Raw genomic sequence first — 21,906 nt, forward strand, 5'->3', positions numbered from 1 at the left:
CCCACTGTCTTAACAACTGTTTCTAAGGGATGTGCCTTCATGACATCATCATCTTATTCCTAGCCTGCTGTGATGGCAACCTGAAATCATCTTTAATTGTTCCACTGTTGATGTGGTGCTTCTCCCAATATGTCTTACTGTATGAACAATCTACAGCGCCTCAGTGATGAGGCTGGAGATAATGCAATCAGAGGCAGGAATCTGCCCAGCCCTATTTAAGTTTGCTACAGACATATCCCCTCTCCATCTGGTCCTCTATGGCCATTTTGGCTTGGGCCACAAAAGAGATTACCTACTTGACTTGTGCAGAGTAGACCAGAGTAACCAGTTTTTTTTTTTTTCTTTGTCATCAGGCTACTATTCTCCTGGAGGGGATCAAGATGAGGCATGAGGAAGTTCTCTCAATCTCTGTGCAAAACTCTATTCCAAATAATAGCTTATGGAACTTGTTTGTTTTTTGTCATAGGATTATCAAACTTCCCAGAGGATGACAACCCTATAGTTGTGTGTTTGCCCCTCCCCCCAAGAATTCTGGCTTTCAGTGGGGCACATCAGGAGAATGGGATAAAGCAGGGGTAGCTCTGTCAAAGTCTCTGAACATGTCATGGGTTGGGTTTGTGTGTGTTTATTTTATTTTATTTCCCCCAGAACGTGGAAGGAGCAAGGGATGAAGCTGAAGGGAGAGTTTAGAATTACACAACTCCACCTCACCACACAATACAAAAATTGGTGGTTGTTTTTCCTGCTGGTCAGAAATGCTGGATGGGAAGGGAAAAGACACCATGAAATTCACCAAACCCTATCCTGAAACTGCCCTGCACTAAAAAGTGTACGAGTACCAAATAGCTCAGCCTCTTTGCTGAGGATCAGTAAGGCTAGATTGTGGAGGCGATGCAATCTATATTAACAGACTTTTCTGCCAATTCAAGTATGAGAGGACATTATAGTCACATGAATCTCTGGCTATGCCCTGAGTATTTATTTATTTATTTCTCAAATGTATATAGTATACCATTTATATTATATACAATAGTATATCATTCCTAGAAGATTATACAACACCTGTACAAACCAAAAATGAAAAATAAGGGCATGCCTAGTTCTGTATGTTTACATTCTGAAGAAGCCTCAAGTGTCAGATTCCTGATGGTGGGGACTTCCAGAGGAAGAAATGGCAGACTAAAGATGGCTCCGCAAAAAGCAGAGCAGAGCAGAGCAGCAAAGAACGAAGAGCTGGTGAGTAGACCAGCTCTTTGAACCTCTCTGGACAAAGAGAGGACAGGAGATTGCCCACAAGTGCTCCAGATAGTTGCTCCTCACAAGGAGAGCACAAGACAGCAGTCTCCGGTGGGTTTAGAGCTCTGGGAGACAAGGGAATAACCATCTTGTTCAAACCACAGTTGATGCCTTTAAAAGGACAATATGTTCGCATACTTCCTTTTCTAATCCATTTGGAAATTGCTTATTAACTACTTTTCAGCTCTTAGAAACCTTTGGATTGACAAGTCTGAAAACACCAGGTGACTGTGTTTTCTTTCAATCCTTAATGAACGAAAATTTTAACTACAAGCTTAAGAACTTTTAAAAAATTGAATAAACAGCAAAAAGCTAATCAGAACTTTGATTTTAGACAGTTATAAATGGATTAAGGGTCCAGATAAATTTGAAATAAGATTTTGGAGTTAATTATAAAGAATCCTTGTGTGAAAGCTGGTTTTGAACATAAAAGAGATAAATAATTTCAAAACTTGGACACTAGAGGGAACTAAAGAGTTTAATTAAAGAAGAATGTATAAACCTGATTAACAGCTACAGAATGACGCAAAATATTACAACACTGGAAACAGTGAAGGATATTTTTGAAAAATGGAATCGGAAGTTAATATCAACAATGTCAATAGTGATGGTTGCTTCTATGGATAGACTGCATCCAAAAGATGTTTTAGAAGAAATGGCAGAAGAGGAACAAGTTTTATCTGACAAGACAGAGATGACATCAAAAGTGGATCTACAAATGACAGGCTACAAGAATGACATGGAAAAAGATGTTTCATCGGACATACAAAAGAAATTGGTTGATGCTTTAAAAATGAAAAGGGAATTACAAATAATAAACCAAGAGGGTGACCTGAATAATTCTTTTATATTGGATTTACAAAAGAGGTTTGTTAAAGCTTGGATGAATCTTGTGAGAAGGGGCAAAAAAGAAATGAAAAGAAATCAACCTCTACGATGTTACTTGAATAGACTAAAGATTAAGATTGTTAGAAGTAAAAGAAAGTAATATAAAGTTGGTTTATTTGATCAAGGTTAAAATAGATATGTTATTTCTGGCAACCATGAATGTACTTTTGCTGACACTAGGGCTGAAATGACGATGCTTTATCAATTTGTTTATAGATAAGAGATGGGACATGGGATGAAGAGATCATTGGCTGTAAATTAAGAGGAGGTGAAAAGTTACTAAAATTATTTATACTTGTGATGAAGGTTGGAAGTCACTTCTTTATATATTTCTTTTCTTTTTATTATATTCTTTCTTTTTTCTTCTCTTTCTATTCTTTACATTTTTCTTTTCCTTTGCACTTCTTATTCTTTCTTTCTACTCTTCTTTCTTTTTGTATTGGTTTTTACCATTGCAATTATAATCTTTAATAAAATTATTTTTAAAAAAGAATCAGATTCCTAATGGTAAAGTGATTTAAGCACTACCTACTGCCAAAAGTGGATATGACCAAAGCCAAGAGTAGATGGGGCCATTTTTTCTCTCTGTTCATTCATTCATCTATTTATTTTATACCTGTCCACTAGCACACATAAACAGGGCCTCTCACTACCTGTCTGTCATCCAGATTGAGTAACACAAGCATGGGAAGAAATTGTGTCATTTATCACAATAAAGGATTGTCCAGCAGAAGAGAAACATAGACTGTTTATGAGATGCCAGAATAGAATGGACTGCACCTTGCAGCCTGATGCAATACCATATGGTATTCCTTAAAACACTCTTTAGGAAGATATACCATCAATGTTCAATGCAAGATTATTAGGCAAATATAAAAAATACTGAAACAAATTAAGTAGTTCTAAAATACTAAAGTTTATTTTGTTAAGGAAAAGAGAAGATACACAAACCTGTTCACCTTCAGTACTAAACAGAATCACATTCCCTACATTATCTCCTGTCACTACAGTCCGACGAGTTGCAGATACATCAACGCTGCAATACCAGAAACTAAAAAAGAAAGAATGGTTATATTCTATAACAAATACAAATGTAACCATAGAAGACAAAAGAAGCAACAACTATTCCAGCATTTAAATTACTGACAGAGTCACAACTGAACTGAGTCTGAGGGACCTTATTTTAATACAGGATTGGTTTGGAGTTATTTACCAAGAAGTGTTGATAACAAAAAACATACAAATCAAAAGTTATACAGTTCAAAGAAAATGCAAGAATCATGTAATAAAAGTCAAAGGCCCTGGTGTATGTCTCTACAGACATCACTTGAAAAAATTAAACTCATGCTTAAAGCATGTACAACATATTAAATGTTGGTTTAAATTTGAAATGAAACGAATAATCTATAAAAGAGATAGATGAGATTCAAATTTATGAAACAAAACAACCCAAATTAATTTAACATCTTCAAACAAATCACAACTTATGTTGCAAATGAAATTGATGCTAGTTTTTCATCACTGATTATTTAAAATACTTGAAAAAAATCCAAATTTAACATTCCATGCAGCTCTGAAACATGAGGTCCGACATATATATCCATGTATTTTCTCTTCAAATATTTATTTTGAGATATATAACCAAAATGTTTGTTCTATTATACAGCGTGAATTGGCCCTAATAGACAGTTATATTAATTCACAAGGCAACAGACAGTGAAAAGGTAAAACTTCAAAAAATAGTTCATTAATTCTTCTACCATGATACCACCAAAATTGTAGCACAGCAGCTTGCAAAGTTACTACTGGTTTTTTTGTTTCCTTACATCTTCCCTATAAATCAGAACATTTGTACCCAAAGAGGGATTTCTAGGATTTTTAATGCTTTCTTCTCCTGCAGATTGCTCAAGTACTCATGCGCACAACATACTTTACTATTTCATCTGCCAAAATAAAAAGCAACACTTAGATTCAAATGACTGATTACTTGGCCTGAAGCGAGAAACATGTTACTTCATCCTGTATGCTCAGAAAATAGCCTAAGCAAATTCTAAGACACTGTCCTCATACAGTACCTACAAAAAAAAAGTTAAAGCAAGCTTAATGAAAAGTATAGCAATTCTCTCTTCCCTCCTCACCCAAACATGGAATTCATGGCTACAGATTGATGTATCAGAGGCCACAGGCTGCTTGTGCCTCAAGATGCTGTAGACTAAGAGTGCCATCTCCTGATGCCATACTGTTTTCCAAATCAAATAGGTTAAATCTCATGCTTCCAATAGGGTCTCCTGAGTCATTCTAGAACCCGGATGAGAATAGGAGATGAAAACAGCTATATTACTATAGAAGAATGGGAACAGGTAGCTAGTACTATGATTTCATACAGACACTGTATCAAGAGTGGATATCATTTCCAGACCAAGGACTACTCTTAGCTTTTAAATGGTATGCTGCGTCCACACTTCAAAAAATGGAACGAAGAAGAGAGTGGGCCAGGATGAAAATTACAGCTAAACTCAACTTTTGAATAGGTTCTAGGGGGGGGACAAGGGATTGGAGGGCAACCTCTGGCCCTGGAGTTTGAGCTGTAATTTCTGGACTAAATAAATTCATCTAGATGGTAGTGGCCTAATTAATTCTGAGTTTAATTCAGTACCTCATCAGTCCTGGCTAATTTATTCCTTATATGCTTAAATGCATTATACTTACTTTACAAAGTAAGTTCAACAAATGCTGGAAAGCTGTCCAGTATTATCTTGAAAACTGTTTAATAATTTTAAAAAATGAGACCATGGTGCAGCCCACTAATTAGCTTTTTTCTGCAGAACCACTGTAGTACTTACTAGGACTTTTAAAAAGTCCATAACATTTTATATTAAGTTTTGAGATTATAACCCAACAGTCCCATTCAAAATATTCCATCAGAACCAACAGCATCTCTTCTGATGGAACAAAACTCATGATGTTTCAAATGTCTGACACTGGAAACAACAGAAACTTGAAACAAGGCACTTACTTCCTTGCTTTTCACCACAGGTGGGAAAGTAGGTGGGGTGGTAGTCCATGCTACATGTTAATTTACCAACAATCTACAGAAGAACTGGTCAAGATAATGGATAAAAAAAACCCTATTTTTAAAATTCTCATAGCAAACAACAAAAGCAACAGCTAAGAATAATTTATGTAGACTTCCCTAGCACAAAAAGTGACAGAACTGAGTCTAGCAAAAAATAACAATAGATTTACTTCAATGAAACCCATAAACAGTGTAACAACAGCAAAAATACATTCTTCTGGCTATTTGATTGAAGCTTCTTTCTAATGCATATGCTTCTATCATGCATAATTTTTGTGTTTGGTCTTCCTACAACTAAAGCAAGCTTTTGTTATCTGGCAACCTCAAAAACACAGCAACACTATCTGTAAAGCATGTATACAGTGCTCACTTTTAATATTTGTCTATGAAAGACAACACACAGAGAACACATAGGACAGCAACATTATACAAATCATGAACCCTAACCTCCACATAGCAATATAAAAATAGTAAACTTAGCTACTAGATAGCAGTGCTCTTTTTATATTGAAAGTGGGTTCTTATTCTTTGAAATATATACTAAATTATCATCCACGTCCTCCCTGCTCCTTCAAAAGTAGCTCCAGCCAATAATAACAACTCCTCTTGTCACTCCTGTTTTAATTCTCTCTCCAAGTCTAGTAAATCAAGCCAACTGTAGAATACTGAAAACGATGTGGAATGAAGCATTCTGAGTAATCCTGAATTCAGAATAAAATCCCAGAACACAGAACATTTTGTTCCAAATTCAGACCACTGGAAACATTTTGGACACTCCTAGTGTTACTTAGTATCTCACTGTCACTCTTTATCCCACTATTAGGGACCATTTAGAATACAGGACTAGAAGAATCCCAAAACAGAGTATTAAAGACCTCTATTTTTCAACAGTAGCAGCATTAAATAGCTATAGAAAATGCAGTATTTTGTGCTTTTAGGGTCAAAGTAGTCTATTTCCCATGAAGTACAGTATTTTTCAGCTGCACTAGCTTTTTCATTCAAACTACCAAGAAAAAAGATTTCGCACTATAATATTTTAGGGAAATCTCTTAGTCCAGTCTGTTGGTCAGTTTTCATTTTGTTATTTTATACTGATTTTATACTACTGGGTCCTTCAAATTGTTTTACTCAGTAATTTGTTTGTTTCATCCTTATTTTTACCTAAGTCCTTAAAGGCTACTTTCTGAACTAGAAAGATGAGTACTTTCTAGTGACTCAGGAATATAAGTCATCCAAATGTTGAGTGGAATAATGAAAAATATTCCAATCTTAACTATTTCTTATGGTTATGCTGCCTTCTAATAAAGAATCTGAAAGAAATAGATTGCATCTTACTCCCAATCATTGGTACTGGTGATGACCCGGATTGTATTGCCATTAAAATCTTGCAAGGCAGTAGTTCCAGCAATTGATGATGTGTACAGCTCACTCGGATTAAAAGGATTAAACTTCATTCCTGTGATGGCCCCTCCAGCTCCCATCTATAGTTACAGGAAATGAATAAAACACAAAGCCACTCAGAAATCAGGAAGGAGAAAAATCTCTCTTACTGATCGATGTCAGTAGTATTATATAACTACATTTCCCAAAAGATAGCATTCATATTTACCAGACAGTGGCCATGCCAAAGCAAAGAGCCCCATGTGGGAAGGATTTTTAGCTCCTCTGGCCAATACTACACATATTAAGCAACTGGTACTGGGGAAAATGGTAATTGCTAGCTCTATGACATAATCTGCATGATGGCAATAGCCCAGCTTCCTCTCAGAATCACTATATCATACTGAGTGCTGATTTTTGTTCAGTTTCTTGAAAACTATGAGCTGAATGAGACTTCAAGGGGTACTGTCAATTTTAGCTGTAATTTGGGAAAACAAAACAGTTTGGTGCATATGAATGAGCTTTATGCATAACAAAAGAAAAAGGCTATAGTAAGTGGTAAAGAAAATGAATGAAGAGAAGATATGATAAATGAAGTGAGCCAGAGGAGTTAGAGAACTTGGAGGATAAAAAATAAGATGGAGATGAGGCTTCTTCAGGAGCAATAACAGGCTGGGAACATGAGAAGTTCAATTTTTATTTGATTATCCTCCCTTACTTGTTTGAGAAGAATGAAACTGGAATATCAGTCTTATGCTCTTAAGTTCAGTTTTAATATTTTATACCAATTTTTTCAAGTATTGATGGGCCAATCAATTACACAGAGTATGAATTCTTGGCATGTCTCCACTGGCTTTCCCAATATCCAAAAGGCTTTTTAATATGTTTTTATTTTAATTTTATGTTAATTTTTACTTTAATTCATCATTATTTTTAGTAGTCAGCTACTTCATTTTGCAAAGACTGTAATGCTGTTCTCTTCACATGCAAATATATTTCTAAACAATATAGGCAGAAGCTAATGTAAAGGATCCAAGACCTCTTTAAAAAGTTTTCTTCCTCTTTGATCCAATAAACAGACATCACAATATAATACAGAACTACAACCACAACAATCTTCAGTCTATAGAGTACCACAGTTGATACGAGGCTTCATACTGGAGCAACATTGTTCCAAACAAATGACATCTCACTGCATTTACAGGATGTCTCACTCAGAGAACTGAGTAGGAAGAGACCATTTAGGCCACTGAGTTCAATCTCTTGCTTAGTTCAGTGTACTTCAAAGGATGGAGCATGAAAGTTAGATCCAAAAAGATTACAGATTTTCCATTTTAAAATAATAATTATCCAATTTTGAAATATCCCTCCGACCTCGTTTCCATTCTTTCAAAGCAAGCAGATGAACGGCACTGATTCCTCAAAAACAATTTAATTATAACCCATGGCTCTCATCTGTATGCTATTACCAAACAATACTTACTGCTTCAACTTACCCCTTTAATGAAACATGTTTTATTGAGCACTTCATAATTCCACAGGATGATGTCTCCTCCTTTGGAGCCCACAGCAACTGTGCTGGGGTGCATGGGATGCCATTCCAAAGCTGTAATTCTTCTGTCAAAGGGACTTGCTGTTCGGAACAGACGGTACAAGTAGAGAGAACGAACAAAGGGCACCTGGAGACACTGTTGCAAAGACAATAAGAAAGTGGGATCCATGCCCCACATGCATGCACACACACTCTGTACTAGCCTTTTACACGTATGTACAGCTGAGAGGAACAACTGTATAATTGCCTAATTTTATCTTTGGATCATTTTCCTCAATAAATAAATGAACAAGTATAATGTTTTTGACTCGCTTGTTTAATTGGGTTCTCTTTATCTAGTTTTAGTGGAAAACAGATCATGTTTTAGCTCATATTTATGCAGAAATATTGAAAGTTCAAAGGGATTCACAAACTTTTAAGCACAACTATAACTATGTATCTGGTGGCTGCCAAGATGCCCTGGATCATATCCAAGGTCAAAAAAGCAGGAAAAAAATCTCATACCTATAGCAGAAGAGATTTTAAGAGATGATATAACATTTTGCTTGGACTTATTTCAGACATGGCTGAATCTACTGAGCAGTCTATTGTGTGTCACCTAGATACTAGTCTTCACAATCTTATATATCCTACAATCTGTCATATTGGATGGGCATGATGAAATTTTATGATTCAGAAATGGCTATTAATTATTTCAAACAATAGATGGCTACCCATGCAGATGTAGACGTATCAATCACACCAGTCCACTCAGAAACCATTAACTGATTTGGAGAGTTGATGGGCCAATCAATTACACAGAGTATGAATTCTTGGCATGTCTCCACTGGCTTTCCCAATATCCAAAAGACTTAATATGTTTTTATTTTAATTTTATGTTAATTTTTACTTTAATTAATCATTATTTTTAGTAGTCAGCTACTTTGTTTTGCAAATAGTCTTAATGCTGTAATATTTATTAGATACATTTGGTTCCTCTTCTTTTTACTCTTGATTCAAATTATTATGTTTTTAATAAATTATCTATCGGCAAGAAGTTTTTTCAGTAATAATGCATTATACTATGTTTAAGAAGGTTAATTTTTTAAAATGTTGGTTATTGGTCATTTGCAATTCAGACCTGGGAGCTAGTCCGGTCATCACTATGCATACATTTTTTTGTTTTTTAAAACAAATACATTTGAATCATGGAACATTAAAGGGCCGAGAAGCATACTTAAAAGTAAGTAGTTTTTTAATACACTGAAATTGATGAGGATGGATTCTTTTTTACATGTAATACATACTGTTCTGAATGAGGAAAAACTTTTTAGCAAAGAAAGGGATTAAGCCAATTAAATAACTGGAAATTCAAAATCTGCCAAGGAAGTAGCAATTTTAGCGAAAGTTTTTAATTTTATAGTTGAACAAGAGATCTGTGATTGTATAATTTGGCCATCAAATATAAAGATCATTGGAGTGTATAAATATATGTTTAGGATTTAACCAAAGATAAACCTGAATATTTTACACAGTTGCTAATTTTGGATTGGCTAATCTTGGATTTCAGGCTAATGACCTAACTGTGATCTATTTAATTCTGGGTCCATTATTAGATTGGAATAAAATATGAATCCCAAGTTACAGTATCCTTTATACACCATCCAGGAATTCAATTCAGTGGACATGGTGAAGACTACTTAAATCAGACAGGCAAGGGTATATGTAGTTCTTTATCTAATCCACATGACAAATGAGTAAGATCAGATAATTTTTCAATATCAGGTTCAACAGTTAATTGTTCAATTTCTAATTATATACCCATATTAATGTCTCTGAATTTGGATAAAAAACATCTCAACTAGCAGAGTTAATATTTTAATACTGTTCTACTGTAAAAATTCATAATTGATGGAACAAAATAAATATATAGATTTCCCCCCCCCAAAAAATAGAAGTTCAGTTAATTTGGGAATAATTCAGGATATATTTAAAGCATTTATTATTCATAGTAAGATAACAGTCTATTGCCTCCTGGCAGAAAAAGATCCATTTACAACATACAAAACTTAAATCAGAAGTTGAAGAAACAATGAAAGTATATGTCCTAAAATAGAGTAAGGAAACATATTATCTTTTTAGATTTACTAAGTTGCAATTGGACCAGTCATACGCTTTGTACACAGAATATTTTTAAAACAAATGAAATACTAACTCCTGAAACAGGGAGAAAAAAACTGAAAAATTATTGGTTTCTTGTTTGAAAATCTTCCAACAAAGTAAAATATCATCTTTGGTAAGAGATTCCTCAGGACAAAATATACTAATTATAATGAAATTAACTCTCAGTATTTTTGAATTTTATAACTCTTACCTTCTTGAGCTGTGCTCCAATTGTGCCACCCACCATATTTTGATAAACATAGTGAACAATATTCTTTTGCATTTCCCATGGATGGAAGACCACTCTTGCATTTCGAATCATGGAGCCAAAGCAAGCTCGTCCTGTCCCCAACAACAAAAATGGACGTATCTGATTATATGCTTACTTAGGATAGGGAGACTTTTTTTCTTTTTTTTTTACTTACACATTAAGGTCTACCAACCAGATCTAAATTCAAAACAACTGGGGAGGAAGACGGAACTAGAAGAAAAATGATTATTTAATGAATTAGTAGATATAAAGGTATAAAGCTTCATCAGAGATGCTAATGCAAAAATCTAAAATGGCTAGTAGACCATATAAAGATCTAGTAAAAAGCAAGTATTTAATACTTTAAGAATGCACAGGGTAAGATATAAGCAATTCTTCTAAGGTTGCAATGGCAGAAAAAAAAATTAAGAGAATGTTAAGAGAATAATAAGAGTCGCCTGTTGGGGGAGGCATACAAATTTAATAATAAATAAGTAAAAAGTAAATTCCACCTAGTTGGTATATAATTCAATACAATATGCATACTTTTAAAAACCAGAGTTTTCTCAATAATTCTGTCAACATATTGCTATATGCAACATTCAGCTAACAATTCATTTTTGACTCCACTCTACAGAAAAGGCAAACTGAGGCAACTGAGGAATTTTGGACTTGGGATAGTGGAGTTATTGAGCCCATTAGGTCATGTTCTTCCTTATACCCCCTTGGGAGTAATGTTATACAATATGTTGACAGAATTACTGAGAAAACTCTGGTTTTTAAAAGTACGCATATTGTATTGAATTATATACCAACTAGGTGGAATTTATATGTTCAGAACAAAGATGGTGTTGTCATGCTCTAACAACAGCAAAAAAGAATAATCCTTAGGAAATGGGAAAACACTATAATTTCAGATATGAAGGACTGGAATTCAGAGATGTATGACTTAGCAGTTTTTCAGAAAAGTATATATTCTGTTAATCAGAAACTGTCACGTTATATTTCCCTTTGGAAAAAATTCTTGGACAGGCTTGGTCAACATTGAAAGTTTAATGAAAAATGGATGCAGAAATTAAACAGGACACTTGATATGCAACAATGGGAATATCAACGGAAGGTAAATATTAAACTTACTGTGAATATTATACCCACAGAAAAGTTATATATGCTTTTTTGTTGGTATATTACTCTAGTGGTTTAGTTGCAAAAATAGATAATTCATATTTTAAAAAGTGCTAGAAATGCTACAATCAAATTAGATCATTCTTCTATTATCCAGTGGCAACATTATATAGCTCAGCAATTTTGGAAGATGTTTCACCATAGGATCAAACAAATTTTAAATAATGACTTTCCTTTTCTATCAGTTGTTTTTCTGCTAAGTATCATAAAACCTTACATATACACAAAGTATAGTGAGTTGGCTTTATATATGATAACCACTGCTAAGATACTCTACACTTTTTACTGGAAATTACACTCAATTCCTTCATTAGAGGTCTGGCAGATTAAGTCTTGGGGGTTTGCATCAATATCTAAAATAAGTCCATATCTAAAAAAACAGGTTTATACTAACTCTAATTTAATTTAGAAATGTTTATGATCTATACTTCTGCCTAGTAGTCTTCTGCCATACCTGAAGTTTGGATTTCTTTCAACGTACAGTTTTAAAACTGTAGATTCTGTCTGACTGGCCACAAAGCTAAGGACGGATTGCTTCAGATCAGTTAGAAATTCTTATTAAGTCTTATTATTTTGGCTGGTTTTGTCAGTCTTTGATCTGTTTCTAGTATCAGTTTTCAAGTACTAGACTTTCATATTATTTTTATATCTGTTCCAATCTAATATGACATACAAGAATATTGTGATGTTTTTCCTTTTTCTGTTAATATTTTATAAATTCATATGTAATTTTTATATTTTGTAAATCTTTACTATATCTTTCCCACCTTTCATTTATTCTAATTCTAATTCTTCTTTTCCTGATCTGATTCTTTAAGTATTTTTCAAAACCACGTTTTAAAAATAACTTCTATAGTTCTAATAAATTAATGGAAAATTATATTGGTGCTTACCGAATACTATTATTTACCTCATAATTGCTCCCGTATCTTCACAATGTCAGTAACTTCCTCTTTATTTTAAAATAGCAAGGGACATACCCCAACTGCACAAAGCACTATACTTAACTAGGAAGTGCAGTTTTCATTTACTCTCCAGATCCCACCATGCCTTTTCCTTTCCTCTCTCTCCCCCCCCACCCCCCCCCAAAAAAGCCAACACATTTCAGAACCACACAGTTCCTCTCTTACCTATGCCATATCAATATGGCATTTTATCTGAATGAGCTTAAAGAATGGAATTATAGAAGAATAGAAGAATAGGCCATTAAATCCAATCCCTTGCTCAGCACCAGAATTCAGATTAAAATAATCCCAGCAGATAGCATCTGTTTGAACTCATCCAGTGAAGGGGAGATCACTATTTTTCTGGGTACCCGATTCCACTGTCAAACAGTATATTTTATTTAATTTTTATTATACATATTTCTATTCAACCTGCTGCCAAGACTCCAGGCAGTTTACAAACATTTTCCTAACATTCAATCAAAATTTACCTCCCTGTAACTGAAATCCACTATTCTATGTCCTGCAGTCTGGTATGATAAAGAACAGATCTTGGCTTTTTGTGTGAAATTCTTTCACATTTCTTCAGAGTTTACTATATCCCCACATAGTCATCTTTTCCAGAGGCTATATATACCCATCTCCTTCAATCTCTCTTTACAGTACTTAAATTTATAATCCATGAACATCCTCATTGCCCCTCTCTGAATGTGTTCCAATATTTCTGAATGGTTCTTAAAGCTGGTGCCCAAAATTGGACACAATATTTAAGATGGTCTGAGCAAAGCAGAGTAATGTGGAATAATTACCTCCAGTGAACTGAGAATTGTAATGCATTTGTCTTTTTTTCAGCCATATCATGCTGCTGGCTTACATTCAGTTCACATTCCAATAACTTTTTTACAAGTAGCATTACCAAGTCAGATTCTCCCCAGTCTATGAATATTTGGACATTTGTTTCATAAATTAAGAAATCTGCTTTTATTTCTGTTAAATATCATTGCTACTTTCAGCCAATTTTTTTTAACACATCAACATAATTTTGACTTTTGTTTCTGTCTTCGGAGGTACAAGTTATCCTAATTTTCAGTCATCTGCAAACCTGATAAGCATTTGTTCCAGCTCTTCATCCAGATCATTAATAAAAATATTGAAAAGCAGAGGATCCAGGACTGAACCTTGTGGTACCCCACTAAATATCTTCATCCAATTTGATGTAGTACAGTAACAAGCTCTTTTTAGTAAGATTTTCAAGCCAGGATTCCTGTTTAACATTATTAAAGCATGCAAACAAAAAAACTATTATTTGTTTGTGAAGGTGAATTGGATCTTTTCTATCCACTTACTCATTCAGCTATGTCACATTCACTAGTGCAAGTATATATCCTGATTGTGTGAAACATCAACTGCAATCACTTGTAATTTATAGCAGAACAATGACCAGTTTACCCTAGAAGAGTTTCATCTGGAAGACTCCTCAGATACAGGAAAATGTAAGCACAGTCATCAAGCTGCAGTGCTAAATTAGAGATCAACTTCTGACAAAGGTGAAAAAAATATATATTGAAAAACCCAAAAGCATAAAAACATGATACATCACCACTGCACTTTAATTTCCTTCTGGAACAGAATAGTCCAGTTTTGTTCTATAGTTTACATAAAATGCATGGAGTTTCTAGCAGTCTGATTTTAACAAACAAACCTGCTGACACTTCATGGAAAAGCCTAAGAGACTGTTGTCCAGAGAGAATTTTGCTGAGCAATTCAGCTGTAGAGGTTTAACTTTAGTTTGTTTTTCATAGTTAGCTCTACTTTTTATATTTAATCACTAGACATTTTTATTTATTTATTATTCATCAAATTTATATGGCTGCCCATCTCACAAAAAAGTGACTCTGGGCAGTGTACAATAAAGCTATCAAATACAATATATTAAAAACAATTATTATCCAGAAAAAAATTAAAAACCACAATGAAAGGCTAAGAGAGGGCAGCAGATGTCAACAATAGAGCCACCTCAGTACCTCGCCAGTCCCCTGGGGCCCCCAGGCCAGATGGCATAACCAGGTTTTGAGAGACTTCTGTAAAATCAACAGGGATGGAAACATCCTCACTTCGGGGGGTGGGGGGGGAGAAGGATGTTCCATAAGGGTCCATAAGAAAAGGCCCACCTCCTGGGTCCCATCAAGTTTAGCTGCCTAGCAGACAGGACCTGTAGCATACCTCTTCTGCTGACATCTGATAGGATGGGTAGATGTAAGTGGGAGAGGTGCTCCCTCAAATAACCCAGCCTCATGCCACGAAGGGCTTTAAAGGTCAAAATCAGCACCTTGAATTAGACCCAGAAGCAAACCAGCAACCAATGTAGCTCGTGGAGCAGAGGTGTAACGTATGCCATTCTAGAGGCACACATAACTGCCCACACCGCTGCACTCTCTACCAGCTGAAGCTTCCAGATACTCCTCAAGGGCAGTCCCATGTAGAGCAAGTAGAGCAGTCCAATTGGGAGGCGACTAGGGCATGAGTCACCATGAGCAGAGCCTCCTGATTTAGGAATGGGTCCAACTGGCGCATAACAAGAAGCTGTGCAAAAGCCCTCCTAGCCACAACTGCCACCTGCTCTTCAACCAGGAGTCATTAATCCAGGAGGAACCCCAACTTGTGCACCAGGTCTGTTTGGGGCAGTGCAACCCCATCCAGCACCAAGATGGTATAGTCCTAGAACCAGCAGGACCCAAAACCCAAAGCCACTTAGTGCTGCCAGGGTTCAGCTGAAGCCTGTTGTTCCCCATCCAGACCTTCACAGTCTCCAGGCACTGAGATAAGTCGTCCACAGCATCATGTAATTTGCCTGGGCAGAGATGTATAATTGGATATCATCAGCATACTGATGATACCTCACCCCATGGCAACAGATGAACTCACTCAGCAGCCTCATGTAGATGTTGAATAGAAGCGGAGAGAGCACCAAACCCTGCGGCATGCCACAGAATAGGGGCTGAGGGCAGGATCTCTCCCACCCCAATCACCACTAACTGGCACAGACTCCAGAGAAAGGAGGCGAACCAGCACAACACTGTGCCGCCCACCCCCAGTCCTCTGAGCCAATCCAGAAGGGTATCAAAGTTTATGGTATCAAAAGCAGAGAGGTCAAGTAGAACAAGGATGGATGCACGGTTTTGCATCTGAAGTAGAGCAAGGATTCGCTACATAATTCTACATGTACAAGTAGAGCTACATAATCAATCAATCATTGTTGCAGATGATGAAAATCTGTTGGGACCAGCGAAGATGCTACAGCTGGGATATTCTCCACCACACACACTTTTGTAGTCTCTTTGTCAGAAGGCCATAAGGTAACTTACGGATGCTAACACTTCTGTTTGGATTTAGATGACAGATGATGCCAACATTAAGGTAAGCAAACAAAGCATTGAAAGAGGAGCACATAAAGGATAGGTCTGCAATTCACTTACTCCATTAACCCAATTTTCTGGATTGGCACAATATACTGAGCCATAAACTAACCACACAAGCTGGAGTTGCAGAACAGGCTAAGCTAAAATAAGTTAGTTAGCTAGTTTGTGATTCAATGTGTTATGTAAATAGTTAAATCATTTTGTGTTTTAACAACTATACATAATGTAGACAAGATAAATAGAGGTCATTAAATAAAATCACCTAACCAGCAAGGCTGTAACAGCAGAGGGAGGGCCTTTCCCTGCTGCTAAGTTAGTGCCACCTACACTTGAATCAGCAGAAAAGTATACTGGCATGAAATTTGCTGCCCCATTACCCAACCCTATCCTGCCTCTATTTCATCTGTTCTGACTCACTGACAAAGAAGCTATCCTGATTTTGCATGTGCAAAGTAATTAGTTGATTTCTCTGGTTTTGTGGTCCTCCCTCTTCTGCATCTCACCAGGTAAGGGAAAGAATAATCTGCCAGTCAAACTGCTGCAGCAGGAATGTAAAGGGAAAAACTGGCTGTAAGATTCTGTCTTTCATCATCTAGGCTCCTTCCTGTGCTCCTCCTACACCCAAATTTGAAAATAACAAGTTGGAGTCACAAAGGGACCTAAGCCACAAGCAGCACTTTTATTTAAGATTTCTCTTTCCTTCCTTCGTCTTTTTTATATAGGCAACAAATGGTGACTCCCAAATTCCCCTATGTTCTGTTCAGGAGGCTATTTCGGGAAGGGTGGTTTCATCACTCTACTGTTTCACTACTTCAGGCTTGAGCTACACCAGTAAAGTCAGAATTAAAGCACTTCTACTCCTGTGAGCAGTCTGCTATTATGAAATTCTGAGGAAAAAATCCCATCACAGTGTTGCTCCATTTCTTCAGGGAGACAACAGCAGAATGACATCAGATGAGCCTAACCAGGGGACAGGGAGGAAGGAAAACGCCTAGACATTATCAATCACTAACTTCACTTTTAACTTGACAGTGCTGAAAAGATTTTACATATCTTGAGGCTGCCTCCAAATGCTGCAAGCTTAAGGGGGAAAACGATACTTTAATGGTAGTATAACTAAGGAGTTATGATTGTCTGACCCAATAGCTGGGGATAAGATGAATGTGTGGACATGGTAGGAAAAAAAATGTTACTAAATCATGTTTCTATCAATAAAGAAAGACCCAAAGAGGAGAAAATAGGATTATACCATCTTCTCTGAAAAACCACTACCTCTAGCTCTCCCAAAAGTCATCATTTCATCAGCTACTTGAATTGTTTTCAATGAAACTAGAAGTACTATTTGAAGAACTAGTTCCAGAATTTGTAAGAAGTGGAATAAAAATGCTATAAATAAAATAAATACACCTCCCAAGCAAATTAATTAGAAGCAGCAAGTCCCTCTGTACAGAGCAGCAACTCAGCAATCTGTAAGATGCTTAACTCAATGTGATGAATTTCAGTTTGCCCAAATTACTAAATCATTTACATGACCAAACATTTTTGCAGCCCCTTATATGAAGAAAAATGCTATGGCACTGATTACCCATTTTTTGCAGTTGTTTGTTTTTTTTCCTCACAAGTAGTTTCTTTGCTTGTAGCTCATTATCCAGTTCTCCATAGTCTCGCTTCCTTTTCCCAGATGATTTTGCCTCTTTTTCTGATTGACACTCATGTGGATTCAGATGCTTGTCCTTTGACTGGTTCCTAGAACCCATTTTGTTTAACAACTGAAAAAAAATGTATTGGGAGGAGGGAGGAAATGAAACAGAGCATTTTTTTTAAAATCAAGCTTCTCTGTTACTACAAATTCTCATTCAAACTCTTTATTACATTTATACCCAATGTTTCTTCCATCCTGGAACTCAAGGCTACTTATGTGGCTTTCCAACATGTCTCGTATTCAGGCCCTGGCCAGACCCATGCCAATTTAGTCTCAACTTGGTGGCAGTCATTTGTATCTTAAGGTACTTCATGGAAAGCCTCTTATTTGTAGCTTATCTCCAGTTTTTTCTAGTTCTATACTAGAGGGAAAACTGTACAAGTTTTCATTAAATTCCTCATCTAATTATGGTGCTGCTTTCCATATATTAAAATGGAGTAAGTAACAGATATGACATTTGCTTCAGTCTTATTACTCTGAATTACAAAATTAATTCAATCTAAAGGAGAAAACAAATGCAATTTTTACTCAAAAGTATGCCCCACTGTCTTTAACGGGGCTTATTTCCACCTAATTTCCAGCTTTACCATCTTAGCCTTTACTTATCACTTGTACTGTTTTTTCTTAAAAGATTGAAAAGCAAACAATCACTATAAAGCATAGTTCTGCCCTGACAATCTAGTAAAATTTAAACATGTGGCATCTAATTATCCTAGCCCAGATTCAGATGTACACAAGTAAAGAGTTCTGTATTCTCCTCAGCATATAACTTCTCCCTTTCTCATAGTACATGACTGGATTGTCCCCTCTTCATCCTGTGTCTCAGTTCAGTCCAGAAAATAGATCAGGCTTCCTCAACCCAGTAAACTCTAGATGCCCAAGATTACAAAACCTATCAACCACAGCCAATATAATATATACAAGGTTTAATGTTAAGAATTATGAGAGTTGTGGTCCAGTACAGACAATCTGGTGGGCACTGGATCAGAAAAAGCTACATGTACATACAAAGCAGGAACATATTAACATGTGTAATTTAGGTTTGTCACAGAAATGCTCCTAATTACATCCTAAGTTTTATGAGTAGTCAGTAATCATCACGCTAAGTGGTTTTTATATTTCATTTCCATATCAGACTCATCATCAACAAAACAAAGTTCTGCTGGAATTAAAAAAGGTTCAGAAAGCAATCATAAGCTGAACTGATAAATTAGATTACCTCCTCTTCTCCCATATAATATTTTCTTAAGAGAAAAAGAATTCTAGTGATAATATAGTTTGTTTTTAGCACAGAATATTTATACATCCTCATAAATGCTAGTACCTATCTTATATGCAAGAACCAGATGCTATACCGCTAAGGAATTGAGTTTGAATGCTAGACATCTAGACTATGTTGCTGCCTGAGTTTAGGACAAGTTCACTACAGTACTGCTCAGCTAACCTGCCTCATACGAGTTTTGTGAGGCTAAAATCACAGTCTCTTTCTCAAGCACACACACACACATTCACACACAGACAAATAAAGGCATGTTTTGCCAACAGCATCGAGCAAGTATCAGAATCCACTGGAACACCTCATCTCTCCTACTCAAGACTAATGCAGACACCCGAAGCCTCCCTCTTCTACCTACTCAAGGGCTGACTACTCAGAATCGCAAAGTCCATTCAGATGGAAAGTGGACTTGGAAGCAAGCAGGTCATCAGCATTAGCAGGACTCCCAGCTGCAAAGCAAAGATGACGGGCCCAAGCAAAGCTCTCTCTCCAAGGCACGAGGGTCTGAGACAGGCTGAGGGGTGAGAAAGAAAAAAGCAACCAAGCCGGGGGGGGGGTACCCCTCACCTGGACTCCCGGGACCTAAGTTGCACGTTCCCCTGTAACGATGCAGAGGCTTGCCGGATAAGCAACGCCACTCGGGAACTTGTCTAACGAAAGCCGCGAAAAAAAAACTTCTCCTCGATAGTTTCATAACCTGGCCCGGAGGAGGAGGAGCGAGCACGAAAACAGAGAAGCGGTTTACGCGGGAAACCCGTTGGGTTCCGGCAAGGCCTAGGAACAGAGCGACGGGACTCCTCCGCCACGGGCTTGCTCTTTCCGCTCGCCGACCAAGGGCGCTGCGAAGACCCAGCTGCGCGAGGCAGGGCAGGCAAAGGCGACGGGAGATGCCACGAGGCGTCGCGCGACTCCCCAGCGGAATTACCTTGAACTGGAGCTCAGACCACAGTCCAAACAGTTGTTTTGACCATAGAAGGAGAAGAATAATTGGCCATTCCCTAAGCACGTTCAGAATATTGGTGTATTTTCTACTACATAGTAGCAATTCTCTCACCCTTAGGTTGGGGCCACATCTGGGTGACACGCTTAACCATGGTGGCTAATTTAACCGTGATTTACATAACACACTGAATCAAACTAGCCACACAAACTATTTCGCACAAGTTGCTAGGTTAAAACGTGGCTGGCTAGTCTGTGATACGTGATTGGTTGTACAATCATACATTTTCATGGTATTATGGAGCCTTGGTTAAATACATGATAGAAAGCACAGGAATGGAAAGGAAAAGATTTTCCTAAGGAGAAAACCATACATCAGGGAGTTTGTTTGTAGGCTGTAATTCTGACATAGTTGTAGTTTTACCTTAGAGTATACAGTAGTAGTAAATTAAAACCCAGCAGTCATGTGACAATTCCAGGCCTCTTGTGAATTTTTAGGTGAATTTTCTCCATTTAAAAAGATCTACATACAGAGGAGGACAAAAAAAAAAACCCAAAACCCAATGTCAGCAAGAAGAGGAGAAACCTTCTGCATTACAAACTACTCTAGTATCACAGGAGATGTTATATACTGTAGAAAATGTTCAAATGTAATTCTCTAAGAACTACATCATGCCATTATTTTGACTGTGAAGATAAATTTTCACGTGCTCCACACAAACTGAGTTTTTATACCCTTCTCTCATATCAGAACTGTGCCATCCTCTGGGTACCCAATTTTTTTAGAAAAGGAAAAATCAAGTAACATGATAAGTGGATGACTGTTAAATTCCTTACCTAAAACAATACACTTTAAAGGAAGACAATAATTCCAATATAGCACTTAAAGCCAGTAAGAATAGGATTGATTTTAATGGTAAATGAACAAAATGAATCAATTCATTGTTTCTGCTTTAATTATTTATATATTTTAATAAATTACAAAACAGAAATTGGCTTCAGTTTCCAACCAAAATATACTATGTGTGAATACTACAGCTTTTAAATTGTCAGAAACATGAAGGAGAACAATGGTATTAATTCCACTTAAGAGTATGGATTTAATCTACTAAAAGACAGTTTAGCTATGTACTGGAAAATATGTCCTAATTCTGAGATCATAGTTAAGTGTTTAGGATGTGTAAGACCTAATGTCCAATACCTGAATTATTTGTACCAATAGGATAATGTGGCTATAGTCACCAACCTACTTAGTTAAAATGTAACAAGTTAATTATGATTGAATTTGTTGTGTGAATTCAGACAATTGGGTTAATTCAGCAAATAATTGTTCAGTTAACCATGAATTAGTATCTTGTGCAAACTCATTTACACATCCTAGTAAGCTATAATATGGGTTACTTCGTTTTGGTTTAATGTGTTGGATGAACTCAGTCTATGTGATTGGTGAACCATAACTGATAGATTAAACCTATTAACCTAGACAACAAACCATGGTTTTTATAAATAAAGGTTAGCGCACACAACTTTTAAGCTCAGAAATAGTCCAATCAAAGTACAAAGGAAATGTAAAGTTTGAAGAAATTGAAAAGGCATCTATTAGGCATGTTATAAAAAATATTCTCAAAATAGATGACTAGACTGATTTGCCAACAGATCCACCACAATCTTTCAAATAGGTTAAGAAGGAATTTTTCTTTTTTATGTATGTTGTATCAATCAATCAGTTTATTACAGTCATAGACCAGTACAACTAAAAATGCACATGTCTAATTAAAAATCTTAGATGTAATAAGTAAAATCTATATCATAATTATAATTTGGCTGCCTAAATATCATTTATACATGAAGTCAAAT

The 21,906-nt window shown here is 36.3% G+C and overlaps 1 protein-coding gene across 2 annotated transcripts in view; it reads right to left on the bottom strand.

Moving 5' to 3' along the window:
- DDB2 (damage specific DNA binding protein 2) overlaps positions 1 to 21,906 on the bottom strand; it is an 83,676-nt gene that overhangs the window by 6,990 nt on the left and 54,780 nt on the right. Inside the window, exons 1-6 of one of the 2 annotated variants that reach the window (XM_007431568.3) lie at positions 19,678 to 19,996; positions 17,718 to 17,901; positions 10,546 to 10,676; positions 8,137 to 8,328; positions 6,596 to 6,741; positions 3,136 to 3,235 (exon numbers count right to left, since the gene is read on the bottom strand). In XM_007431568.3, the coding sequence (XP_007431630.1) occupies positions 3,136 to 3,235; positions 6,596 to 6,741; positions 8,137 to 8,328; positions 10,546 to 10,676; positions 17,718 to 17,889 (741 nt within the window). In that variant the 5' untranslated portion in view covers positions 17,890 to 17,901; positions 19,678 to 19,996. Of the gene's footprint in view, positions 1 to 3,135; positions 3,236 to 6,595; positions 6,742 to 8,136; positions 8,329 to 10,545; positions 10,677 to 17,717; positions 17,902 to 19,677; positions 19,997 to 21,906 lie in introns of those variants that run through there. The other variant, XM_088145684.1, reaches the window with a different exon arrangement.

The sequence above is a fragment of the Python bivittatus genome, unplaced genomic scaffold (genome assembly GCF_059951505.1).
Source record: "Python bivittatus isolate LINGU-HERP-01145 unplaced genomic scaffold, Pbiv_v1 ctg000480_np1212, whole genome shotgun sequence".
In the NCBI taxonomy this organism is placed as follows: domain Eukaryota; kingdom Metazoa; phylum Chordata; class Lepidosauria; order Squamata; family Pythonidae; genus Python; species Python bivittatus.